This window comes from Anser anser (genome assembly GCF_964211835.1).
Source record: "Anser anser genome assembly, chromosome: 26".
Classification (NCBI taxonomy): domain Eukaryota; kingdom Metazoa; phylum Chordata; class Aves; order Anseriformes; family Anatidae; genus Anser; species Anser anser.
Window position 1 is genome coordinate 2,223,301 of NC_139747.1, and position 12,830 is coordinate 2,236,130.

General features: G+C 63.0%; 3 protein-coding genes across 8 annotated transcripts in view; 2 read left to right on the plus strand and 1 right to left on the minus strand.

The window, feature by feature from the left end:
• XPO7 (exportin 7) overlaps positions 1-5,412 on the plus strand; it is a 47,140-nt gene extending 41,728 nt beyond the window's left edge. For both annotated transcript variants that reach the window (XM_083811583.1, XM_083811584.1), the window contains exons 24-28: positions 642-780; positions 1,146-1,306; positions 3,148-3,246; positions 3,562-3,689; positions 3,839-5,412. In XM_083811583.1, the coding sequence (XP_083667709.1) occupies positions 642-780; positions 1,146-1,306; positions 3,148-3,246; positions 3,562-3,689; positions 3,839-3,932 (621 nt within the window). In that variant the 3' untranslated portion in view covers positions 3,933-5,412. The remainder of the gene's footprint in view (positions 1-641; positions 781-1,145; positions 1,307-3,147; positions 3,247-3,561; positions 3,690-3,838) is intronic.
• Positions 5,413-5,689: 277 nt separating this feature from the next.
• On the minus strand, positions 5,690-7,794 carry LOC310886684 (protein PBDC1-like). The gene is made up of 6 exons (XM_083811585.1): positions 7,709-7,794; positions 7,531-7,596; positions 6,674-6,733; positions 6,401-6,541; positions 6,214-6,325; positions 5,690-6,007 (listed from the first exon to the last, which is right to left on the minus strand). The coding sequence occupies exons 1-6, from the start codon at positions 7,721-7,723 to the stop codon at positions 5,886-5,888; spliced, it is 516 nt and encodes a 171-aa protein (XP_083667711.1). The 5' UTR covers positions 7,724-7,794; the 3' UTR covers positions 5,690-5,885.
• Positions 7,795-8,380: 586 nt separating this feature from the next.
• NPM2 (nucleophosmin/nucleoplasmin 2) lies at positions 8,381-11,808 on the plus strand. 5 transcript variants are annotated; one of them, XM_083811481.1, is made up of 10 exons: positions 8,554-8,577; positions 9,815-9,878; positions 9,983-10,068; positions 10,170-10,289; positions 10,379-10,472; positions 10,549-10,667; positions 10,874-10,902; positions 10,990-11,026; positions 11,179-11,243; positions 11,379-11,449. In XM_083811481.1, exons 1-9 carry the CDS (start codon positions 8,569-8,571, stop codon positions 11,221-11,223), a joined length of 603 nt encoding a protein of 200 aa, XP_083667607.1. In that variant the 5' UTR covers positions 8,554-8,568; the 3' UTR covers positions 11,224-11,243; positions 11,379-11,449. The 5 variants fall into 5 exon arrangements, with proteins under 5 accessions (XP_083667606.1, XP_083667604.1, XP_083667607.1 ...); XM_083811482.1 differs by having other exon boundaries at positions 10,877-10,902; XM_083811480.1 differs by lacking the exons at positions 8,554-8,577; positions 10,874-10,902 and adding an exon at positions 8,381-8,516 and having other exon boundaries at positions 11,379-11,807.
• The last annotated feature ends 1,022 nt before the right edge of the window (positions 11,809-12,830 follow it).

Below are 12,830 nucleotides of genomic sequence, written 5' to 3' on the forward strand. Positions count from 1 at the left end.
CATAGCAGGATGTGAAAGCTGTTGCCATCTCTGTGACTGCATTCAGCACGTTCTTAATCCAATATGTTGGTAGCCAAACCATTGCTCTTGAGACACGCGGCTCGTGGGCAGCTCAAATCAAATTCCTGAGACAGGGCTGGGTTGCAGGACTGCCAGGAGAGCCCCCCCCCCCCAACCTGGGGTTGCCAGGAGATCTGTGGCACTGGCTGCAGGAGGAATCGGCAGCACGGACTGCTGAGCCCGGCACCGTGCCTGCGTATTTGTAGGTGATCTGGCACGCTGCAGCGGACACCTGGAGAGCTTTTTCCTATCTCTGCATCTCCAGCACTGGCAGTAGTCGGTGAACGCTCCCCGTCGTAAGTGAGTGAAGCAGTGGGGAAAGATGTTCTGATAGAGCAGTGTTGGGAACCTGCTGGGCCGTTGTTGCCGGAGCCTGTTTTGAAAGGTAGTTGGTGGGAGACAAGAGGGGAAAAGGTGTTGGCCCAGAAGTTATTCTGCGCGAGAGGTTTGTTTGTTCTCTTTCCAGGAGGTTCGGTAAGCAGTTTTCGTTAATGAGTGGGTTGGGTACGCACCGCTGCAGAAGGTAGCTGATGGTTGCAGGCTAGGCAAGAGGCCTCAAGTCTTTCTCTCTTTCTCTGCAGGATTATCCCAAACTCAGCCAGTCCTACTATTCCTTGCTGGAAGTTCTTACCCAGGACCACATGAACTTTATTGCCAGTCTGGAGCCTCATGTAATCATGTATATTCTCTCTTCCATTTCAGAAGGCCTCACTGCACTAGGTAACTCCCTCTGCTCTCTGTTAACGCTCTTAGGGCTTTGATTTGGAAGTGGGGAATGATTTGGGTTGCTTTAAGTGCCTGGTATTTCAGATAACAGATAAGATGGATGTTGTGAATGGATTTCAGGAGGGTTTTCACCCCTGTTGAAGCTGGAACACTAGAGACAATGAATATGTCAGTGAGGAGTGGCTGATTGTTTCAGGGTTAGGTGGTTCTTGGTGCTTAAAAGGTCCTTAAAAGGACCTAAAAAGTCCTTAAAAGGACCCGGATAAATGGTGGTGTTTCCCTGGGAGCCTGCCCAGGTGCCTCTGAGCAAGGTAAATGCCGGCGATGTCCCACTATCTCCATCTTTCCCCTTCTTGCAGACACCATGGTTTGCACAGGCTGCTGCTCCTGTTTGGACCACATCGTCACCTATCTCTTCAAGCAGCTGTCCCGCAGCACCAAGAAGAGGACCACACCTCTGACCCAGGAGAGCGACCGGTTCCTGCACATTATGCAGCAGCATCCGGAGATGATTCAGCAGGTAAAGACCGAAGGCGGAGGGCCTTGTTGTGGCACGGCACGGTGAACTCCCTGATAAGCCCTGAATCGTCTTAGCGTGATGTAACACGGGGGCTGCGTGCTCCATGCTCTAGACCTCCGGGCTTTTCCTGAGGAGAAAGGAGAGGTGCAGCACTAGCCAGAAAATCCTACGCACTCATCATATGGTAGGTCTGATTCAGAGCCACGTTTCAGGGCCGTGGTTCTCCCTGTGCAAGGAACACCCTTTCAGTGTTTCAAGCGTGAAAGGAAGTAGCCAAAATGAGCTTTTGTCTCTTAAAAAAAAGAAGAAATGTAGTTACAGGTGGTGCTGGCAGCTTGCAGAAAGGAAGCCAGGCAGCATCCATCCAACCACAGAGCACGCAGTCTTCTGCTGCTGCAAAACATGATTTGTTTAAACACCTTGGAACAATTCAGGGGTACACGTGCACTCGCAGCAGAGCAGGCACCGCAGGGTCCCCGTGCTTAACCAGGCTGTGTTTAGACTTCAGCATACAGGAACAAATCTCTGCTGCAGCTCTCACGTTGGGAGCACGTGCAGGTTAGCTTCGCTGCCTGCTGGAGCACGCGCTGCCTTGGCACCGCTCGGCCCTGCGTTCGGAAAGGCCTCTGCAGGATGAATTTGGTAATGGAGTTCTACAAGCTGGCAGCACATCTGCCGTCTGCCTCCATCTGCACGCCTCTGAGAGACGCAGAGCTCGCTGGGTTTTGTCTGCCTTGGTCAGGAGCGTGTGCGATGGCAGAGGATGTGTAGGGAGCTGAGACGGTTTGCTTGCTTAGATCAGTCTTAGCTCGGCATATACGTACGTGCACCCTGTAGTTTAGGCACCTCTGTGTGCCGCTTCCTGATGACAGATGCTGCTGCTCACACAGGTTTTGGTTCTGCTGCTCCAGAGGGCCCTGCGTTGGGATCTGAGCATCCACACCTTGCAGCAGAACGCTTTTATATGCCTCCTGCCTGCCTTTCAACAGCAGCGCTCGTTGCGTTCCTGACGGCGTTAGCCAAGCTCACTCGCTGGTACTTGTCAAAGTGTCAGCACGACTCCCACGTGGAAGCAGGGAGTATTGTTCCATCCTTGCTGGTAGATCAAATGCAAAGTAAAGCAGGCTCTTTTGGGGCCAGAAGCTGTGTTTTCCGAGGATAAAAGAGAAACTGCGTCTCCCAAACCAACTAGGTTAGATGCTGGCTTCAATTCCTGCCGTTGCCTAATGAGGCCGTGGGAGGGAACACAGACACCCCTGGCGTGGACTGAGGGAGCTTCCCAGGGCACCAGAGCATGTGCTCGCACGCTCTCCGTGCGTTTAAGCTCTTGCTGTTACCCTGTTTAAGTGAAGGTGAGACAATCTTCCCCTGGCTGCCCTGGGGCAGGGTAGGTTGTGTCAGGAATAAATACGTAGGTGGTGAGAGGTGCTGAGGTGTGCCTTCAGTGCGGGGTTCTCCAGCAGCTCGGGGGGCTCCAAGCCTTCCTCTTGTCCCCTGATGCTGGGAGTACGGCGGCACTGAGGCTCCGACAGGGGATCACCCTGGAAGCATTAAACAAGCACGAGCTCTCCTTTGTATGTGCTTGGCTTTTAAGCTCGGTGCCCGGGAGTCTTTGAAATCGCTGTTGGGCTTTCTGGCTGGGAACAGAAGGCAGCCAGCTTTCAGAGGAGGCTCATCCTGGCAGCATGAGCACGCTGTGGCCTCGTGTGATGTAAGGAGGTTTTCTCCTCCTGCAGAAAGGAAGCCGTGGAGGTGAACTGGTGCTCTGAGCACGTTCCGTCCTGGTGAGGACACAGCTGGACTGGAAGGGCTGCATCTAAGCCCCCTTTTCCCTCTTCCAGATGCTGTCAACAGTGCTGAACATCATCATCTTTGAGGACTGCAGGAACCAGTGGTCAATGTCTCGGCCTCTGCTCGGCTTGATACTACTCAACGAGAAGGTAAACGTCCCCACCTCCCCGCGCAGCTGGAGGGCTCTCTGGGCTCGAGTGATGCTTTGGGCTGAGCAGAGCAGCACAGTTGGCAGGGCAGGGAAATCAGGACTGGAGAGAGAAAGAGAGAGGAGGGTGTGCAGCCCTTCCCCGAGCAGCTGTGGCTCTAATGAATCCCGTTAAGTTCTCGTTTATAAGAGCACTAGGAGCCACCCAAAGAGCTGTAGCGCATTTCCTCCCTCTTTCCTGTTGCGTATGCTCTGTCCTAAAGCCAAGCTGGCTAGTCCTCTAAAAGCGAACCCGGCCTTCTCGTGTCTCCTGCAGTATTTCTCTGACCTGAGGAACAGCATAGTGAACAGCCAGCCTCCGGAGAAACAGCAGGCGATGCACCTCTGCTTCGAGAACCTCATGGAAGGCATCGAACGCAACCTCCTAACCAAGAACAGGGACAGGTTGGTATGCGCCAAAAACGTGCGGCTGTGCCGAGCCCGTAGTTTAACGCAGAGTCCAGCACACCTCGTGGCGGCCTCACGGAGAGCAACACCCCTGAGCAACGGGCGATGGCCCCCGGCTCTAACGCGCTGCCCTGCCTCTTCCTCAGGTTTACACAGAACCTGTCGGCGTTCCGGCGAGAGGTGAACGACTCCATGAAGAATTCCACCTACGGGGTCAACAGCAACGACATGATGAGCTGACGTCTCCCAGCTCCACCTGTACAGAGCAGCATCTCTTTGGCCTGGCCCAGAGGGGTTACCGTTTCCGATGGAAAGAAAAGAGGGCGTTTCTAATCCCTGCTCTTCCCCAGGGCTGGACTGCGGCGCTCGCTTTGGCCGTACTCCACGTCCCGAGGGAGGAGGGAACAGGAGGGGTGGTTGAGCTCACCGGGGGCAGGGTGCTTCTGTTTCCGTGGGAGGGGGTGGAAGGGCAAAAGCCAGGTGCAAGAATCCAGCGTCTCCCTACCCGAACGTCTGCGTGGAACGCCAGCGCTCTGCTGCAGCCTGCCTTGTATAAACATGTACATTTTTTCATAACATTTTGAACAAGGTTTATATTGACTCAGTTTAAAAAAAAAAAAAAAAAAGTGTGATTGAAATTTTTACAGAGTCCTGGTGCACCGGTGCTGGCGTGAGGGTTGTGTATGCGAGTGAGGAAAGCGTGTCCTGCAGGCCTGAAGCTTTACTGGGCGAGGGGTGGGTGTGTGAAAGTGCAGAGATATATTTAGTGACAAGCGTAGAGAGAAGCAAAAAAAAAAAACAAAAAAACAAAACAAAAAAAAACTAAAAACCAACAAAAAAAAAAAAGACAACAAGAAAGCATTGTAAAATTCCAAATGTATATTTTTTCTTATTAAGCCCCTCGAAATCACGACTTCCTGTTACCGTCTTGCCCTTGTTATTAGGAACTCTAAGCCATGCCGCGTGATCTTCTTCATTCGTGCTTGCTCGTGGGTGTCTCTCCTGTCCCCCCCCAGGTGTAGCAGTACCTGCTGTCCCCTCGTCCCCCCGCTGCCGCCCGGGCCCTCGCCTCCCCTCCGGGCGAGCCCCAGGGCTGGCACCGCGCTGGGCGCCCGCTCCCCGGCCTGTGCTCCTTTTTTTTTGTTTTTTTCCCCATCTCAGTCAAGCAGGAGGCACGGGAGGAATTGGCGGGCCGAGGGTGAGCTCCGCCGTGCTCCCGGCCACCGAGCAGCGAGCGTGAGCAGCGCGTGGGTGCTCGGCCGGGGCACGGGGCTGCTGCCCGGGGTTCTTAATAACAAGGTTTGCCTAGCATGAAGTATTTAACACCCCCCCCCCCTCCCCTTTAAAATGATTCCATTTTTTTCTAAGTCACCATAATAAATGTTTTGGATATAAAATTTACTTACAGAGGAAAGCTGATGGGGGAGGGAACCTGTTTGCCTTGTACTTTTTCCACTATTGTTGCTGCTAGTCGTGTGCATTCTCTTGCTCAGCTCTACCCACAGACGCTCAGTCCTTAGGGTTTCAGTTTCTCTTCCCAGACACCACCTAACTCTTAATTTCCCACCCCCCCCCCCCTTTTTTTTTTTGTTCTTTCCTCTGGCGATTGTGTGTTGGGTCCTTTTTTCGCGTGAGCAGATTGCTGGTTGACTTGTAAGGGTGTTTGCTGCATACAGTGTAAGCATTGTGACTGCAAATAAACTTCAATGGTTTCTACTGAGCTGGGCTGGCCTGTGCTTGGGAGAGGGGCCCCGCGCCGAGCTGGCCCGCGCTTTGCCGGGGTTTGTTGGGCATTTATCGGGTCGCAAAGCACCTTGGAGTCGAGCGGGTAGCTCGCACGCGGGCTCTAAGCCTCCAGCAGCAGTGCTGAAGCCTGCTGCCACCACGGCAGGGAAACCGAAGCGGGCTCAGAGACGGCCCCTTAGCTTTTAGGTCTGCGGAGCTCTGACACTAGCGGCAGGTCGGGAGCGTTCAACACCCGCAGCACGAGGAAGGGGTTTTTTTTTTTTTAAACATTTTATTTACAGTCCGCAAGCGGAGGCTGAGCTCCAGGGGCGCTGCACCATGAGGGACGGGATGCCCCATGCTGCCCTGCCTCGCGCTGCTCGCGTCCCCTGGGGAAAAGGGGCAGCAGCCCCCTGGGCCGGGTGGTCTCATCCTGCCAGCGGGCGCACGCCGGAGCCGAGCTCGTCCTCACGCCGTCACCGCTTCCTCTGCCACGGCCGCCGCTGGCTTCTTGGCACTGTTGTAGACGACGTTGTTGCAGCCCTCTCTGTTCCGAGCTATTTCGATGGCAAAAAACTGGATTCTGGTGGCTGGAAGGGGGGGAAAAATGGGCTCAGAGCAGGTCTGGGGGTGCAGCCTCGTCCCTACTGCCGCCTCTTCCAGCCCCGTTACCAGCCCGCAGGGCACGGCACGGCTGCTGGGTGGGGGTTTTGGGTAAAAACAAGCGGATATGAGGTTTTTGGCACCGTGCTGGTCCCCGCGATGGTGCCAGCCCTCCGGCGCAGTGCTGGCTCACCGAATATCGTGTTCTCCTCCGTGTAGCCCTTGCTGCAGTCCAGGCGGAGCAGGGTGCCGTAGTTGAAGTCCTCCACCACCCCCTCGAAGCGCATGCAGAACGGGCGCCACTTCTGGGGACAGGGGGGCTGTGGGGGGCTGCGGGGGGCACCAGGACCCCCCCTTCCGGCCCCCAACTCAGCACCCACCTCCTTGGCCGGCTCCGATTTGAGCTCCTCGGGGTCGAGGACGTCGATTTTCAGGTCGCCGAAGGTTTTCCTGAATTCGCCGTAGATCTGCTCGTCCGCTTTGGTGAGCTTCAGGAACTTGGGGTCCACCGAGGAGATGAGCTGCGGGGCGGAGGGGGGGGGCATTGCATGCTGTAGGGCCGTGCTCCCCCCCCCCCAAGCCACCCCTCATAGTGCTGTTTTGAGGGGGGGGGCTCCCCAAAACGCCCCCTCCCCAATTTAGCACAGCCTTACGTTGAAGTAGACCTCGGCGTGCTGGTAGGCCCTCATGGCCCACATCAGCTCCACGTTGGGCTGCGGGACGGAGCGCGGCGTGAGGCGTCTTCTGTGACCCCCCCCACGGTACCAAGACACCCCCCCAGTACCGAGACACCCCCTACCAGTACCAAGACCCCCTCCCAGTACCAACATACACCCCCCTGGTACCAAGACCCCCCCCCCAGTACTGAGACACCCCCTCCTGGTACCCAGACCCCCCCCCCCCGTACCAATACCCCCCCACTACCCCCCCTCCATACCGACCCCCCCATTACCCCCCCCATACCAACCCCCCCAGTAACCCCACCATACTGCCTCCTGAGCCCCCCCCGGCACCAAGCCCCCCCCAGTACCGACCCCCCCCCAATACCCCCTCTCGGTACCGATCCCCCCCAGTCCCCCCCCAGTATACCCCCCAGGTCCCGATCCCCCCCCCCGGTCCCAACCTCCCCCCAGTACCCCCCTCATCCCACCTCCCCCCCAATACCCCCCCCAGTCCCGACCCCCTCCGGTCCCCCCCCACTCCCAGAGCCCCCCCCGGTCCCGGTGCCCCCCCGGTCCCCCCCCCCCCAAATACCCCCCCTGGCACCGCCTCCCCCCCCGGTACCGACCCCTCCCCGTTCCCCCCCCCGTACCAATCCCCCCCCCGGCCCCGGTACCCCCCGGGTCCCCGTACCCCGCCGTGGCCCCCCCCGGTCCCGGTGCCCCCCCCCCGGTCCCGGTGCCCCCCCCCCGGTCCCGGTGCCCCCCCCCGGTCCCGGTGCCCCCCCCCCGGTCCCGGTGCCCCCCCCCCGGTCCCGGTGCCCCCCCCCGGTCCCGGTGCCCCCCCTCACGTCGTTCCCGTAGGCCTCGGCCGGCAGCGTCAGGGCGTGAGCGGCCGCGGCGGCCTCGCCGGGTCCCTGCGGGGGCAGAAGCGGCTCAGCCCCCCCGCACCCGGACCCCCGGACCGGCCCCGAACACCCCCCCCCGGCCCCGGGTCCCCCCCCCCCGGGCCTCCCCCCCGGCCCCCACCAGCGCCGCCGCCATCCCGCGGCCACGGCGGAAACGGAGCCGCGGTCCCGCCCCCACCCCCCCCCTCCAAGGGCTGCGTCCGGGGCGGGGGGAACGGGGCCGGGACCGGGACCGGGGATGGGGACAGGGGGCAGGGGACGGGGTCTGGGGACAGGGTTTGGGGACAGGGGATAGGACTTGGGGACAGGGAACGGGACATGGGGACAGGGGATGGGACAGGGGATGGGGACAGGGGATGGGGTTTGGGGACAAGGGCTGGGGTTTTGGGACAGGGGATGGGGACGGGACAGGGGATGGGGACAAGGGATGGGGCGTGGGGACAGGCATGGGGACAGGGGATGGGGACGGGACAGGGGATGGGGTTTGGGGACAAGGGACAGGGTCTGGGGACAGGGGATGGGGACGGGACAGGGGATGGGGACAAGGTATGGGGCGTGGGGACAAGCATGGGGACAGGGGATGGGGACAGGGGACAGGGGATGGGGTTTGGGGACAAGGTATGGGGCGTGGGGACAGGCATGGGGACAGGGGACGGGGACAGGGGATGGGGCACAGGGTTTGGGGACAGGATATGGGACTTGGGGACAGGGGACGGGACGTGGGGATGGGGGTCAGGGTGTGGGGACAGGGGACGGGACATGGGGACGGGGGACAGGGGATGGGGTTTGGGGACAAGGGATGGGGTGTGGAATAGGGTATGGGACAAGGGGACACCCGGCAGGGCAAGGTGGCACATGGCAGGGCGCAGTGACAAGGGACAGGGCGCGTGGCAGGGCGCTGTGACACTCGGCGGGTGGCACATGGCAGGGTGAGGTGGCAATGGACAGGGCACGGCGACAAGGGACGGGGCCCAGCGGCGCATGGCAGAGGTGGCACCGCACGGTGGCACTTAGTGGGGCACGGTGGCACGTGGCGGGGCACGGTGACACTCGGCAGGACAAGGTGGCGCATGGCAGGACACGGGGACACAGGACAGGGCACGGTGGCACAGGACAGGGCACGGTGACACAGGACAGGGCACGGTGACAGGGCATGGTGGCACAGGACAGGGCACGGTGACACAGGACAGGGCACGGTGGCACAGGACAGGGCACGGTGACACAGGACAGGGCACGGTGACAGGGCATGGTGGCACAGGACAGGGCACAGGGACACAGGACAGGGCACGGTGACATGGGGCACGGTGGCACAGGACAGGGCACGGTGGCACAGGACAGGGCACGGTGACACGGGGCATGGTGGCACAGGACAGGGCACGGGGACACAGGACAGGGCACGGTGGCACAGGACAGGGCACGGTGGCACAGGACAGGGCACGGTGACATGGGGCATGGCACAGGACAGGGCACGGTGACACGGGGCAGGGCACGGGGACACGGGGCGCACGGAGGTGGCACGCGGCAGTGCGGGGTGACACGGAGCTGCGGCACGGTGACACGCAGCGGGGTGACACAGAGCTCCCCAAGCCAACTGGTGACATGCTGGGGGACCCCCCCCGAACCCCAGCACCGTGGCTGGGGACGCTGACGGGGGGGGGGGCTGTGACCCCCTCCCTGTTCCCCAGGGACACCGGGCACCCCGTGGCGCTCGCTGGGGCCACCTGGGGTACAAGGCCGGTGCCACCCAGGGTGCCACGCTGGTGTCACCCGGGGTACAAGGCCGGTGCCACCACGGTCCCCCGAGGTGGGGACGACCCCCCCGGGATGATGACAGCGAGCCGGGGGCGGCAGCAACGTCTCCTAACGAGCCCCCCCCTCGTTACCCACGGCACAGCTGCGAGCGCTGATGGCCCCGGGTGGGCCCTGCCCCTCCCCAGGGGCTGCTGCTGCCCCCATTGAGGGGGTGGTGATTGGGGGGGGGGCTGCGGCCCCCCCCCGCCCCTATAAGTGCTGGGTGGGGGCCCTGTGGGGCTGCTCTGGTCCCTGCTGAGTGCCTGGGGTGGGTTGTGCAGCACCGGGTGCTGGAGCAGGAGGAGGCTTCCCCTGCTTGGGGTGGGGGGCAAAAGGGGCTGAGCCCCCGGTGCGTGGGGCTGGGGGGGGTCCCACAGTTTGGGGGGGGGGTTCCAGATGGGGGAGCCCCTCTGAGCACCACCCCGTGCGTCCCCAGGGAGCGATGTCTCTTACGGACAGCATCGACAGCAAGTCCGAGAAGCCCATGTCCCTCATCTGGGGTAAGGTCCCTGCGCTGTGCGCCCCCCCCACCTTGTCTCCAAATGGGGCCGAGCCCCCTGCCCACCCCACGGGGGGGCTCCCCCTGACCCCCCCTTGTCTGTAGGGTGCGAGCTGAGCAGCGAGCGGGACTCCTACACCTTCCAGGTGCCCGAGGAGTGGCAGTGCGAGCAGCAGCTGGCCCTGCGCACGGTAGGTGCCCCCCCCTTTTACATGTCCCCCCCCAGCTGGATTGGGGTGCCCAGCGGTGCTGGGGTGCTCCGTGGGGGGGGGGGCTCCTCCTGCTCCCACAGATCTGCCTGGGGGAGAAGGCTCGCGACGAGTTCCACGTGGTGGAGATCGTGCCGCCGGAGGACGGCAAGCCCCGCGCCCCCGTGCCGCTCGCCACGCTCAAGCCCTCCGTGCTGCCCATGGTGAGTACCCACGGGTGGGGGGCTGCCCCCCCCACCCCCCCAGGAGGGGCTGGCGCCGGGGGGGGTGCTGCCACCCTGCTCTCTCGCAGGCCACCCTGGTGGGAGTGGAGCTGACGCCCCCGGTCACCTTCCACCTGCGGGCAGGATCCGGCCCCGTCTACATCAGCGGGCAGCACATCTCCTGTAAGTGCCGGGGCTGGGGGGGGCCACGGGGGTGCCACTGCCTCAGCACCCGGTGCTCAGCCCGGCTGTCCCGCAGTGATGCCCGACCTGTCCTGGGAGGAAGAGGAGGAGGAGGATGAAGAGGAGGAGCTGGCGGAGGAGTCCCCGGAGAAGCCCCCCAAGGGCCAAGCCGCCAGGAAGGGCAACGCCGCCAAGGTACGGGCACGGTGCCCCTGGCACGGAGAGGGGTCCCCGAGCCACGGGGGGAGGGCTGGGACCCTGGGGGTGGGATGCTCCGACCCCAAACCCGCACAACTTCCCCCTTCCCTCGGAGGGGGAGAGTTGTGGGGTGGGCAGCAAGACCCCCCCCTGCCACGCTCCCCTGGCCCTGCTGTCCGCATTCCTGTCTCCTTCTCTCCTAGAAGAGGAGGCTGGAGAAGGAGGACGAGCAGTGAGTATGGCAGAGGGGGGGACGTGGGGCAGGGGCTCCCCCGTGCCCCTCACCGCAGCGTCCCCCCCCCTCGTCTCCCCCGAGCAGGAACAACGCCGCCCCCGAGGAGCCCCTTCCCGGCAAGGTAGGAGCTGGCCGGGGTGGCCCTCGGGGTGGCCCACGGGGTTAGGGCTCGCTGAGGCCCTCAGGGAGGGGAAGGGGCTGCTGCCGAACCCCAAAAAGGGGGGGAGCAGCGCGGGGCTGGGGGCTCCCCTCGCTCAGCCCCATCCCCTGCAGGGCCGAGGAGCCGGCCGGGGCAAGAAGGCAGCGGCGAGGAAGTAACGGGGGCTGCGCCCTGCCAGGTGAGGGGTGGGGGGGATCGGGCACTTGTGTGCCCCCCCCCCCGCCGTGTCCCTGCTGGGGGGGCTCAGGGGGTCCCCGGAGCAGGGCCAGCCCGGGGTGCCCGCGTTTAAGACCTTTTTCCCCTTCCTTTCCAGGGTCTGGCGCAGGAGAGGCCGGAAACCTGCTGCTTTTTGTGTTCTCCCCCAATAAAGGATCTGCTTTTGCACTCCTGGCTCTCCGTGCTGGGACGGGGGGGGCTGCGGGGCTGTCCCCCACCCTGGATACCCCAACCCCTGTGTAGGGCTCCGAGGACCCCGCTGCGTCCTTCCCCGACAGCCTCGGGGGTCCCGTTTGGGGTGGGGGGGGGGACCTGCAGCAGCCCCCTCCCCGCAAGTGGGGTAACAAGTGGCGGGTGAATGGGGACAAAGGGGGATTATTTAGCAGCGGGGGGGGGGGAGGATTTTGTAACCCATTGACCTGGCCTTGGGCTGCGGCCAGCAGGTATTGGCGCGGGGGCCGGAGCCCCTCGGGAGCGCGCGGGGCACCGCTGTGCCGCCAGATTGGCCCCAAGAGGGGAGCCGAGCCCGCCACAAAGGGAGGCTTTAGGGCTGCCCCAGGTGGGGGGCGGCAGGGCCGGGGGGGCTGGGATAGGGACAAGGGGAGTCCCCCCGTGCTGGGGACAAGGGGTGCCGGCGGTGGCACGGCCCTGAGCAGCTCTCCACGGGGGTGGCCGCACGCAGGGGGGCTTTGACAGCTGTCCCCAGCCCTCTTCAGCCTTTCCCCTCCTGGTGGGGGCTGTTTGCACAAGCTGCCCCCCCCCCGGTGTGATGACGGCTCCCCAGGACCCCCCTGCCCCAGCCAAGGAGGGGACAAGGGGAGTGACGACGGCCCCGTGGCCATCGATCACCCACCACGGCTGGGGGTCCGGGGATGCTGAGCGCATGGGGTGGGAGGTGTCGGCGCTTCCCCAGCTGGGACCCCCCCCACCCCCAAAAAAAACCTGGGATATGCGGTGCTGGTGTTCGCTGGGGGCTGCAAATTGGGCTTTGGGCTGAATTCCTGGCCTGGGAGGTGCGAGAGCACCAGGGGAGGTTTAATTGGGGTCGTTAGCACTGATTGAGCCCCCCCCCCGCCCCTCTGCGGCTGGGGGCTGCGGGGGTCTCCCCCTCTCCACCGCCTCCTCCCCCCGGGGGCTGCGGCCTTGCCCCTGCTCCTTGGGGAAACTGAGGCACGAGCGTGGCGGGGAGCGGTTCCTGTATCGAACCCCCTTCTGGTGTGCAGCCCCCCCCAGGACCCTCCCCGCCAAGGTCCTTTTCCCCTGGGGGCATTGCCCCGGCTGCCTGGGGGGGGGTAATTAGCACTTAGCACCCCCGCGGCCCAGCAAATGGAGCGTGGAGGGGTGCGCATCCTCTGCCTCCTGGGGGGGAGCCGATACCCGACCCCGCAGCCTTGCTTTTGGGGGGGGGGGGGGGAAATCTCATCCCTCCCTTCCATGGGGTTGGGAGTGGGAGCTGGGGGGGGGCCGTGGCAGGGCCCCCAGTGCTAAACCAGCCCGGTTAAAAACCCCTCGTGGTGATTTTTCTCCGTGGGGGACGGCCGGAGGGGGC

Coding starts and splice junctions, on each gene's coding strand:
- NPM2 (XM_083811478.1), top strand. Junction 10,069..10,169: donor AGCAGCTGGCCCTGCGCACG/GTAGGTGCCCCC, acceptor CTGCTCCCACAG/ATCTGCCTGGGGGAGAAGGC. Junction 10,668..10,989: donor GGAAGGGCAACGCCGCCAAG/GTACGGGCACGG, acceptor TCCCCCGAGCAG/GAACAACGCCGCCCCCGAGG.
- LOC310886684 (XM_083811585.1), bottom strand. Junction 6,734..7,530: donor CCGAGGCCTACGGGAACGAC/GTGAGGGGGGGC, acceptor TCCGTCCCGCAG/CCCAACGTGGAGCTGATGTG. Junction 6,542..6,673: donor ACGCCGAGGTCTACTTCAAC/GTAAGGCTGTGC, acceptor TCCGCCCCGCAG/CTCATCTCCTCGGTGGACCC.